The 11,946-nt window shown below is 33.6% G+C and overlaps 3 protein-coding genes across 3 annotated transcripts; 1 reads left to right on the top strand and 2 right to left on the bottom strand.

Annotated features, from left to right (window-relative positions):
* Window positions 1-2,874: 2,874 nt before the first annotated feature.
* On the bottom strand, window positions 2,875-4,931 carry LOC139091607 (trypsin-2-like). The gene is made up of 4 exons (XM_070641754.1): window positions 4,506-4,931; window positions 4,325-4,443; window positions 3,188-3,364; window positions 2,875-3,123 (listed from the first exon to the last, which is right to left on the bottom strand). The coding sequence occupies exons 1-4, from the start codon at window positions 4,856-4,858 to the stop codon at window positions 2,945-2,947; spliced, it is 828 nt and encodes a 275-aa protein (XP_070497855.1). The 5' UTR covers window positions 4,859-4,931; the 3' UTR covers window positions 2,875-2,944.
* Window positions 4,932-6,507: 1,576 nt separating this feature from the next.
* Window positions 6,508-7,424, top strand: LOC139091608 (trypsin-like). The gene has a single exon (XM_070641755.1). It carries the CDS (start codon window positions 6,584-6,586, stop codon window positions 7,367-7,369), a length of 786 nt encoding a protein of 261 aa, XP_070497856.1. The 5' UTR covers window positions 6,508-6,583; the 3' UTR covers window positions 7,370-7,424.
* Window positions 7,425-8,231: 807 nt separating this feature from the next.
* On the bottom strand, window positions 8,232-9,430 carry LOC139091606 (trypsin alpha-4-like). The gene is made up of 4 exons (XM_070641753.1): window positions 9,292-9,430; window positions 9,077-9,231; window positions 8,822-9,013; window positions 8,232-8,761 (listed from the first exon to the last, which is right to left on the bottom strand). Exons 1-4 carry the CDS (start codon window positions 9,317-9,319, stop codon window positions 8,288-8,290), a joined length of 849 nt encoding a protein of 282 aa, XP_070497854.1. The 5' UTR covers window positions 9,320-9,430; the 3' UTR covers window positions 8,232-8,287.
* Window positions 9,431-11,946: the final 2,516 nt, after the last annotated feature.

The following is an 11,946-nucleotide window of genomic DNA, read 5'->3' as shown; positions in this document are numbered from 1 at the left end:
TCAGATATGGAAGTTGAAAACTGCTTTATCGACTTTTTGGATTGATATGATATTGCAAGTCATATGCTTTTGTAGATATTACTGCAATATAGTAACTTTTTAAAATATGTAACAATATGTAAGTCATTACAGATAATTTCTGTTAGAACTGAGATGTCTTTTTCATGTAAACAACAACATGACATAACTAATTAAAGGCAAATTAGTATCCAGTTGATGACTAGTTTCGTTCATTGAAATTTAGTTACTTTAAATTATTCAGTTAAAAATCAATTCTTGAAAAGAAATCGGTGACATTTTCTACTGACACCAAAGGATCTGAGTAAGGGTTCTCGCGACCAAGACCTGCTTGGTAAGGTGCTGAGGTTGTTAGTTCGTCGTATTGTCCCATTCGAGTGACATTAGTCGTCCTTGAAATTAGACACAATCAACTAAAAACTCTCAGCTTGGGTGTGCATACAACGATGCACATTAGATGCATATGGAAAGAGTAACAGACAAAGTTTTTGTGAACCTAATTTGAAATCAAATTAAAAATTGTCTTGCCGTCAAACACTAGTGTCTCGTAAAATTTTTCGAAAATGTCACCGTTTGCCGTTTACAGTTTAAGTTGAGACTAATCACCAATATGTGCTGCGAAAAATAAAAGATTTTCCGCCACTGCAATATTATGATGAATCGACTGTCACTTTGTATTGCTATAAATAAAGATTTGTATTTCACTAAAAATATGAGAAAATAGGTCAATTTATTTGCAAATGTCGTAGTTTTCATTGACTATGACTGAAATTTAAGAGAATTTTTTGTATGACTAATCGATCGACATCAATAAGAAATTTAAAAGTCTAAAGATACATTTTAGGAAGCCTGTCACATTTTCCAAAGTATTCAATTCAATTAGCTTCATTAAACCAAATCAAAACAAAAATTCATTGAATGAAAGAACAAACTTCAAACAGATAATTAATCACTCCTGACAGCACTAAGAACACAACACAAAAAGTCTAACTTTTCAATAAGGTTTTGTTATTTTTTTTTTTTTTTTCAAAAGATTTACTTCAAAGGACTATTCAATTCCTTGTTTATAAATAAGTCTTTTCATTCCTTGAATTTTGTTTAAAATTCTACTCTGATAATGACTGAGTAGAAACTGTTTAGACAGCAATTTTGGACTCTTTTATGTCACAGGCTTTTCAGAACCAGCATTTTTAAGTCATCGTGTCAAAAAAGTTGTGAATTCTTTTCTCAATGTCTCAAAAATCAGAGCTGGAAGTCGACTCAGACTTCATATGGAGTCGACTCGACTTGTGACGACTTTTCCATCCAAAATTCGACAAGACTTCAAGCTCTGGATTAGTATTTTGACGTCTTCACAATCAATGACTCAGAAACGCCGAAAGCCGCCAACTCAAATCTCAATTTAATTGAAAATTGAGCAATAATCGTAAATTTTTAACAAGTGGGCATGCAGCAACATGTATTTAAATTTAATTAAAATCGACCACAACATATTTTTACAATAATCGATTTTTTTTGTGCTTTTATATTTTATTTCTGAAAATAAAGCTTAATTGCCGCTACAGATTTCATAAATAATCGCCCCGCTTCCGAAAATACTTACTGTGATGAAATGCGTGGGGATTATGCGAGTCAGAATATTTTTTTGCTCTTTTTTTGTGCTATAAAAAATTCATTAAGATAATCAGGAAATTAAACTTGAAGCTTTTGAGTTAAAAAATTAATATAAACGTCTTTAGATGTCTGATTTGATGTGTATTTTTGAGTTTTTGAAGATTTTGTAAATATGTGTTACTCTTAACGTGTTGAAAATTTAATTTTGGTACTTAATAATTTGAAATCTTGACTGTTTAGAGAGAATGAGAACACTTTCAGGTATGTTCTTAATACTAAGCTATAGTGACTTCAAACTATACTTAGCAGAGTATCGATTTAAGCTATTATTCTACTCTGAAGGTTTGTAGATAGTGTTTTATCAGTGAAGGGCAACCTCTTTTATGCCAGGGCACACCTCAGCCCACGGTTCACGCTACAACTCTGTAGATCTTTACCGTTGAAGCGCTCTTACTTGGAAATTAAATCAAAGACATCCTCAAAATTCTTAAACAAAGAGCTCTCCTTCGATTTGCCAACAGGATGTATGTTACTACAAGAGTTTGGAAGGACTCCAGAGTGTAGAGTTGTTTGAGTCCAACTCCAAAGAAAAAGTTTTTTTGTAATTTTTGGAGCTATTTTGTATGAAATAGTCAACTCAATTTTGGATGCCAAAATTGGAGTCGGCCAAGTTTGGCTACTATCTTTCCAATTATCAAAGTCCTGCAAATTATGGAAACTATCTTTCAAATTACCATTATGAGATACCCAAATAACACAAGTCGATTAATCGATTCAAAATTCATGAAACACATGGCTTAGGCCGGATTTTTAATCGACTAACCGATTTTTTAAATCAAAATCCCAACACTGCTTCCAAGCTTTAAACAAAAAAGAAAAAAACACAAAATATCACACTTTTATGCAAATTAGCTCAAACAGACTTGTTTACACTCTTTTTTTGTTTAGATAATCTGTTCCTCTTTGTTTGTTTGAGGTTTGCCGCAAAAGGTCATTGATCGATTAAAATTGTTATTTAACACCTCTAAAAATAGAAAATAGCTGTTATTTAAATGAATATTCAAGTCATAATTTTGAGTCACAAGACAAGCTTCCGACAGAATTCACAATTAAATCACATCCATTAATGGACGAGAACCCGAACTCATCATTTCCAATTATGAACAATCAAGTCTAGCGTAAAATTCAGAATTTCACAGTTTTCGCGGTCATTACGTGCTGTTAATTAATTACATGAGCTAATTGACATTCGGAATTAAGCTTTTTTATTCATTTATGTGCGAAATCATTCATAACAAAATTGTTCATTAATTTACGATGGCATCCAACCAGGTTGTGGATTATCAGTTCTTGTTAATTGACTATTAATCCAATCACGATATTGACGAACATCAATATAGACACCGGGCATATTTACAGCACCACATGACAATCCAAATGACAAAACACCCGCAAGTCTCTCGTTACAATACAAACCACTGCCGACATTTCCTGTGTTTCGGGATATAAATTTACATGATTGACATCCACAAAAAATTAAAAAATAATTTCTCACCTCTACATGCACCTGTAGCTGGATTTGTTACAGCAATGCTACCAGCACAAAGGTGTGTATTTAATACTCTATTGGCATGAACGTTTGCGACATTACAATTTGCATTTGGAATAATTGGTGCATTCATTGTACGTTGTTCTGGCTGGATAGCAGCAGTTGTGAGATTTGTTGCGGTACCTAAAATATTTTAATGGGTATTTAACGGTTATCAATTATGAAAGTACTTAGGACGAAAAGGAAATTGAAAAAGGAAATAAGAAAAATGTTTTTAAAAAATGTTTTTTAATCTTATCGCAAATGCTGATTAGATATTATTTACAACAGAAATGGCTGACTTTGGGATGTTCTTAAATTATTCTGGTCAGGGGTGTATTCGGGGAATTTGCCAAGGCCCCAACAGGCAAAGAATATACTTTCATGGTACAGAAAGAATATTGCGCTACCTAAAAGCGGTTTTTTTGTTAGTTATGGGTGGCTACGCACTTGCTCATGTCGACTTAAGTCGAGTAGAGTCAACTCAAGTCATCTTAAATTCAGTAGACTTCGAGCTCTAGGTTCAATGACTTACTCAGACTTTACTTTACTTCTAGGGACACATTTCTTGGGTTCATTCTAGAAACTGTGGTAGCTATCATATGTGACACGGCACATTAATAAGCCATAAAAAGGCTGTTATGTTGATAGTATTTCGAGTCTTAATTACTCTAGTAACCTCTGTAAACGTAAAGCAGGAGAGTATTCAAAGGGATAAATTTTGACCCTCAGACCTACCTTACCTATCAGACCTTACTTTTTTTGTAGAATTTTTTCGTGAAATAATCCAAAAAAAATTCTCCTAAATGTATGCGATCCGTACAAAAAATCCTAAATTCCCCTCAAAATATGTTTAGCTATGCACTTGAACATGAGCCCAGATCTATGATTATTTCTAGCCTATTCTGCAAAGAGACTGCTTTTAGGTATCCTAGTGGTATTTCTGTGCAATGAAAGCATGCTCCTTGTCTGTTAGGGTAGTTTCTCATCATTTCAGACTAATGAAACGTACCCTCAAACCGACCTTCAATCTACTAATCAACTCAATTCCATCTTCCTTTAATAACAATTCTCATATCTACTACATTTAAAATGACAACTCACCCCATCCAACCAATCGACAAACAGAAGCTGGAATAGGAATATCTGGATTCAAAATTGCTGGTTCAATTGAATTATGGAATTCTGGGAAAGGCTCTGATAATCTCAAAACAGCTAAATCACTGCAAAAAACCAAATTAATACATATAACATCCAAAAATCTATGAATAAATTCAACTCATACTTATTTCTTGTGGCTGGCTGATAATTTTGATGAACAAATATTCTCGATACTCTTCTTACTTCACGTCTGACAGTCGTTCGAATAATATTAATGTCACCGGCCGTAATTCTATACCAAAATGGATTAATCAGTTGATTTTGTGCATTCATAACACATTGTGCACTGGTAAGGACATGATTTCTGTCAATAATTGTTCCACCACATAATGGCTGATTTGGTGTACCGGGTGCTTGAATTAGAACTGCCGACGGAAATTCACCCAAAACTGTTTGTGTTGGACTTGTTAAGTATGGATCAATATCTACAGCCGCACTTGCTGTAGCAATAAAAATAGCAAAAATTAAAAATTTCATTTTTTTCTGAGCAACTTTAATTCCACTCGTTGTAAACTGCTCGAAACTCTTACGGCAACTAATTTCTGTTTCCAATTATATCTTCAATTAAAAACAAGTAAATTCAGTTTTGTCCACTTGAGAATTCACGTTGATGATAAGATGACTAATAAACGGAACCAATTAAGCTTCTTAATTAGAAACGTTTATTTGTTATCTGATTGATGATAAAGAAATAATCTCTTGAATTGGAGGTGTTGTGCTGAAAACTTTATTGCTGGTTGATTGAGTCGGAATGTCAATTCCATATATGTGAGTTTTAGGGAAGTATTTGAAGCTTGATGTTTGTTTGACCTAGTTAGCTTAGTTATTATGCTTCTGGTCAATTACTCGATGAATTCTACCCTAACAGGCTTTCTCTCAAGAGCATGCTTACCTTAAAAGTATTAGATGAGTATGCTCGTGAGTGTTGTTCCCAGATTATACTGCTCTGAAGACCATGCTCTTTGCCTGCTAGGACTAAAGCAAGATTTTGGCTTCTGGAATTTCTCAAAGCTTGGTTGTTTAGTGTCCAAGTAGCACAAGACGGTTAATAAATCCAAAATGTCGTCCTAGACTAATGTTACACTAGCTAGCTACGGATTTAAATCAAATTAGATCGAATTAAGTCAGAGTAACGATGGATTAGAGCCGGTATTGAACGGTATGAATTAAAATGTACTGAATGCCGGAATTGATACGAGGATTTGATCTAATTTAAACTTGGAATTCCATACAATTCAATTTTGGGATTAAAAAATATCTTTTCCTAAGGCTTATGACAACCATTAAATTATGAAGCTCTCACCAGACATTAATTCGACTGTCCTGGCCCATGGAACTGTACATGCCCTAGTAGTAACTCTAAGAGGCACAATGATATTTGGGCAGTTACGAATTTTACAGGGTGTATTGTTCGGGATCCCTGCAGTATTCCATAACTTTAAAGCCTATCGTATAGTACATCTAGCCATAAAGTCTGCAATATGAATAGTGTCTCATTTAAAGACAAGTATTACGTTCTTTGACAAATATATCCAATCATCCAGACACTCAGTCAATTACTAATTATATCCATCACACCTATCATCTGTGTACAACCATAACATGTCATTCATATCTTTCACAACCAATTTAAATTAAACTTTTAATTAATATAAAATAGAATCTGTCTGCAGTTCAAAGTTCTACAAAATACACAAAGTTCATTAAGAATCATCCATCGCATCATTAAAGTATAATTATTTATGTTCACATTCTAATGACATCTTCTAAGAACAGTTGAAAGATACTCTAAAGTAATTAAATTGCTACATTTCTTAATAAGTAGATTACGTGAGCTCCTGCAATCGGATTAAACGTCAACAAAACAACTCGTAAATTTTATTTTTCTGTCGGAACTTTCCACTCAACAGCTTCCTCTATTGTGGTCGATAATTATCGTTTCCTGGTAATTCATAATATCCACAAATTTAGCATCAAGTACTTGAATCCTTTAAATATAATATTCGTCATGCAGCAGTGTGTATTATATCACATCCTTATCTCAATCCAAGTTCCAATTAAGAACACATTTTATGATAGCTTTATCGTCGGTTAATTGAAGTGGAAATAAAAATATCTTCATATTCTCACTGCCAACTTAGTCGTTTAAGTACAGTCCTAGCGCCAACACATTACAGGACAGTGAATTTTTGTAGCTTAAAAATGTTTTTAAAATTCTTTATTCTTTCATTTGCTTTATGGCAAGCATCAGCCCTTCAAGGTGGCACTCTTGCAGCCATTGGTGCTTTTCCAAGTTTTGTAGCTGTTTTTGTGCCAACAGGAACAACCATTTGTGGTGGTGTTGTGATAAACTCAAATCATGTCTTGACACTTTCAAGCTGCTTGTTGAGTTCAAACAATCAGCTATTGTTTGCTAATCAAGTCACTGTCATGAGTGGACATAATCAAATTGACTTTAATCGTCCAAGAATTACAGCACAAGCTTTATATGTTAATCCACAGTTTAATCCATTCACATTAGAGAATGATGTCGGTGTTGTAAGGCTTATCACGTCATTCATCTTCCCAGAAATTGCTAATCCATCATTAGCACCAGGAATAATCAGCAATAGAATTGCACATGATACATTAAATTGCAATATTGCTGCCTGGAACCGAAACAATAATCAACAACAAACTTTAATCCTTCCAATCCTCAATCGTGATCAGTGCAATGAACTTCCTGTTAATTTCGGTAACATCAGAGAATCATCATTCTGTGCTGGAACCGTCACATCAGGATCTGGTGTATGTAACCATAATATTGGTGCCATTTTGTATTGCAATGGAATGATTGAAGGAATCTTGAACTCTGGTTATGGATGCGGTGCTGCAAATAATCCAGGTATTTATGTATCAGCAAGACATCACAATGCATGGATTCAGGATCAGTTGAGACGTCAAGATATTCCAGCTGGAAACAGTTTCCCATTGGAGAGACTTCCTTAAACTATATTTTGTATTTTATAATTTGAAAATCAATAAAATTTTATTTTGAAAAGGATTTGAAATATTTTTGATTGGTTTGCTGGGTAGAAAAGAGTGAATTGATGGATATCCGATGGGCGCATACTTGAATGTGATAAAAGAGCAGTATAATCACATTTAAGCGGTGTCCACTTGGCAGTAGTTTCCAAGCATCCCAAGTAAATGCTAAATGACTGCCTTTGCGAATTAAACACTGCTTAATTCCAATCAAACTGTCCGCTTGACTGTCATATGGACAGGATTGAGGATTGAGCATAAACTTAAGCATTGGTAGAAGAAACAGAATGTGGAACAACCCTTAAGAACTATCTAAATAGCCATATTAACCTAGAGTGGACAAAAATACCATAAAACTAATCATCAACTGGACATTAACTAGTCATTCACTAGTTGTAAAGTATTTTCACTCGGAAATGTAGATTTTGAGGTTAGTTAAGCAGCAAATGAGCTACAAAACTGACCGACACAATACTCCTTCTGGTACCTAACCGGAGTTTGAAGTCCATTGAATTTCAATGAGATCTTAAAAAGATTCCATCACCCACTTTGGGGCGAGCTTGAGGTACATAAAACATTAAGATCATCTTGATGACTTGTGTGAGATTCGAACCGCAAATTATTCTAAATTTTACAGTTTGCTACTTGATTTTTCAGTCACAATTGCATCTCTGTTGCAAAACTTGCAGCTCTAACAATAACCATCAAAACAAATCATTTTAAAAAGTATGAGAATTAAATCAACAAATTACTATTCCAACTGTAATTCAAAAACTAATTAATGACTGCAAATAAGGACTTGAAAAACTACATCAACACAATAATATTCAGTATAAAATCAATATTCAATTTATTTCCATCATTTAAAATCTACAAAAATTTTTAATTTCCAGGTAATGGCTGTGGAAATCCTCTCAAATTGAAAGGACTTAAAGTTTGTTCAACTGTCAATGGTTGACTAATCATTTCATCAATCCATTGATTATATGCACGAACTTGTTGATAAACAGCTGGAGTAACATTGCAGTAACTTCCACCACTTAAGACACCTGTCAAGAATCCATCACAATAAAGTCCACTTCCAAGACTTCCTGTACATGGTGCGGCTGTTGCACTTGTTTGTGTGCAAATCATTGTTTCCGCAAGACGATTTGAATGTGGAAAAGCATTAATGCATAAATCTCTGTCCATAATTGATTGTCCTAGATTTATTTGTCTTGGACGGAATGCTGTATTGGTATTGTTTGAGTTTCTACCGAAAGCAACAAGTTGACATTGAAGACCGTTACGTGTGACTCTTGTACGTCTTCGTGCTATCTCGATTGTGTTATGGGGAAGTGGAAGTGGTCGATCCAACTGTGGATATAGAGTTTTAATTGAATTTTAGGGACAATACAATAAAAATTCAATTCTTACCCGCATTATAGCAACATTATTAGCACCAGTGAATGGATTGTATTGATTATGGACGAAAATTCTCGTTACTTCTCTTGTGACTCGTCGGGTGCTTGGTGGTGTGAAGAAAATATCACCGGCAATGATTCTCCAATAGATTGGATTAATAATTTCAAATCTAGCATTCAATACACAATTTGCGGATGTCAAAATCTAATTTAAAGCAGGTCAATAAATTATTATGGACATAAAAATTCAATTTTCTGTGTGACTTACATGCGTTTCATTGACAATACTACCGCCACAAAATTCATTTGGACCATCGACAATTACAGCGCTTGGAAATTGACCCCATTGGCTTTCGACACCGCCGAGAATATTTGGAAAAATTCCCTCATAATCATCCTCGAGTGCAGCTGCTGCACTAAAAACTTTTTTAAATTCAAAATGTTAAAAAGGTACGAAAAAAATGATTTTTAATTTAATTTTACCAGCAATTATGACAATTAAAAATTTCATGATGTTATTCAATACACAACTGGTTCACGACTGTACTAATTGGCAAATAACAGCAAAAGGCTTTTATTGAAAAAATACTTCTGATGACTGATTTCGTTTATCATTCCTTCCTCTGATAGATTAAAGTAATTAGGAAATTTTCAATTGGTTGTTTTTAGTCGTGTGAAGATTTAATGATAAAAGAGAAAATACTGCTTACTCAACAGGCACTTGAGTTTAATCTCAGGAAAACGATGTTGAAGAAGTGGAATTGGTGGTGATTGTTTCAGAACGCGCTTTTGATGATATGCATGCTAGATGGCAGGAGATCGCGAGGAAACCCGAAGTTTTCGTGGATTGGATGTGTTGAGAAGGACGCTTGAGTCCTTAATATCGAGAGCTGTCTTTAGACATTCCCTACATGCGGAAATGGGCCTTGGTGCGCCCCAGTCATGCTAGGCCTGGTAGGCAATAAGTTATTCAATATGACTTCTTTTTGACTATAATCTAAAGCTCTCATAGTTAAATATAAAGATCCCTAACAGGCAATGAGACCGCTTTTAGGTACCGTAGTAGATGAAAACATGCTCTTTGTCTGTTTGGGTATGTTAATCTCAAACATCGCATTTAGAAGACATCAGTCATTCTAAATACTAGATATATAAGCTAGAATAAGAGTTCATATTCACAAATCAGGCTTATGCACCTTTGATATGTCACTCAATGGTAGCCAACCTTCTTTAATCGTTACACAAACGTTGTTCTTACTCATTCAAAAGTATTAAAATCCTTCAATTCGCCTTTATCGTCCCTGAATAACATAACTCGGTTAATCAATTAAAAATCCGGACACAGATCAGTGTGACTCTGACTTGGTGCCGGATTCAATTAAATTCTACGATCATTCCAGAATAATGCCGGTCTGGTCCTGACTATGGTATTTAGGCCATCCACTCCATAGACGATCACAGGATGTTCCAGTATATAGAGGAACATTTTTGGACAGCAAAAGATCGTGGAGAATGCTGAAAAGTTCCTAGATCGGGTGTGTTGATAAGGTCGTTAGAGCTTCTCAATATTCCGAACTAGCGTACTAATATACTCAGAAGCATGCTCCTTGTCTGTTCGGGAAATAAATAAGTAAGTACTACTCAAACTATTTTAAACTTGTAGAATATGCAACTCTAATCTAAAGTATTGACAAACTCTACTCATGATATTTTTCAAGCTTGATTATTTCGCCTAATGACTATGCAGCCGAAGTTTAACACCGAGCAGTATGGTGAGAGTTTGTAAGGAACAGGGAGTAGCAAAAGAATCATTTTAGTTCTCTTAAAATCAAACCTAATTTTTTTAAAAACCTGAATAATTATCCAAAATAACCTGAAAATCTCAAAAAATACAAATTGTTAATAAATAGAAGCCCTGATTTGAAGCATAATCTTTTATTTCACAAATTATATTAAATTATTTTTGTTGATGTTTATGGCAAAAAATTTGGTAAATTATTAGAATGGATTTACAAAAGGTTGACTGCTGCAATTGAAGTTCTATGCTTTATGCTAATATTACTTACTTACTTTATGGCAATATTATTGCTTATTATTATTACGAATGTGACTATTAATATGATAGACTAGACCACACTTTTTTTTAAGAAATTTTGCACACAAATCGCATTGAAATAATTCTTTTGGATGAACAACCGTCATATGCATGTTTAAAGTTTTTTTATCTTTACAGAATATTGGACATTTTTCACATTTTAGTGGATTTTTCATCAATGCAACTTTTGCAACTTGACGTTCGTGAAAATTTTGATGTTTTTGAAATGAGTTTTAAAATCAGCTGCATAATCACATCGATGACATTGAAATGATTTTTGGTGATATTTGTTGTGAGTTTTTTGATGATATTTAAGAATATCTTGTCGATTGAATTTCTTCCCACAAATTTCACATTCGAAGCTTCTTGGATTTTCATGATAATTCTTCTTATGTTTGTTAAGCTGAGTCTTAACTGAAAACATCTGGTTGCATATTTCACATTTAAATTTCTTGTCATGAAATTTTTCGTGCTTATTTAAATTTCTTTTAGATTTAAATTGTTGGTCACAAATTTTGCAATTGAAGTTTTTGTCTGTAGCATGGAAGTTTTTTAAATGAAAATTCATGCAAAAATATTTTAGCATTCTATGACAAATTTGACATTCAACCAATGGAAGATGACATCCCATGTGAGTATAATTTCTCCTTTTGTTTTAAAAATTTTTCCATCAAAATCGCACTCAAACTTCTCAATTTGTCCATCAGGATGTTTCTTTTTCATGTGAATTTCCATGTAGTGTTTTTCAAAAAATCTTCGATTGCATATTCCACAGTTAAAGAGATTAAATTCATTTGGATGAATATTCTTCATGTGTCCTTTCAAATATTTTACCGAAGATAATGATTTTCCACAAAATTTGCAAATATTCTTTCCAATTTTACTGCTTTTTCTTTCTTTTAATGAAATTTCTTTAAATAATTTTAGCTCGTTGTTAACAAATTGATGCTTAATATCCTTTAAAACAACTTTACAATTTCGAATTTTTAGTGATCCTGAAACTTCTTCGTCAATTTTGTCTGCTTTTGGTTTGACTTTGAAGA

The sequence above is a fragment of the Chironomus tepperi genome, unplaced genomic scaffold (genome assembly GCF_022539635.2).
Source record: "Chironomus tepperi strain 1889 unplaced genomic scaffold, CSIRO-AGI_Ctep_v1 contig_257, whole genome shotgun sequence".
NCBI lineage: Eukaryota > Metazoa > Arthropoda > Insecta > Diptera > Chironomidae > Chironomus > Chironomus tepperi.
The sequence above is the reverse complement of the archived record's forward strand: the minus strand, read 5'-3'. Positions and strand labels throughout refer to the sequence as shown.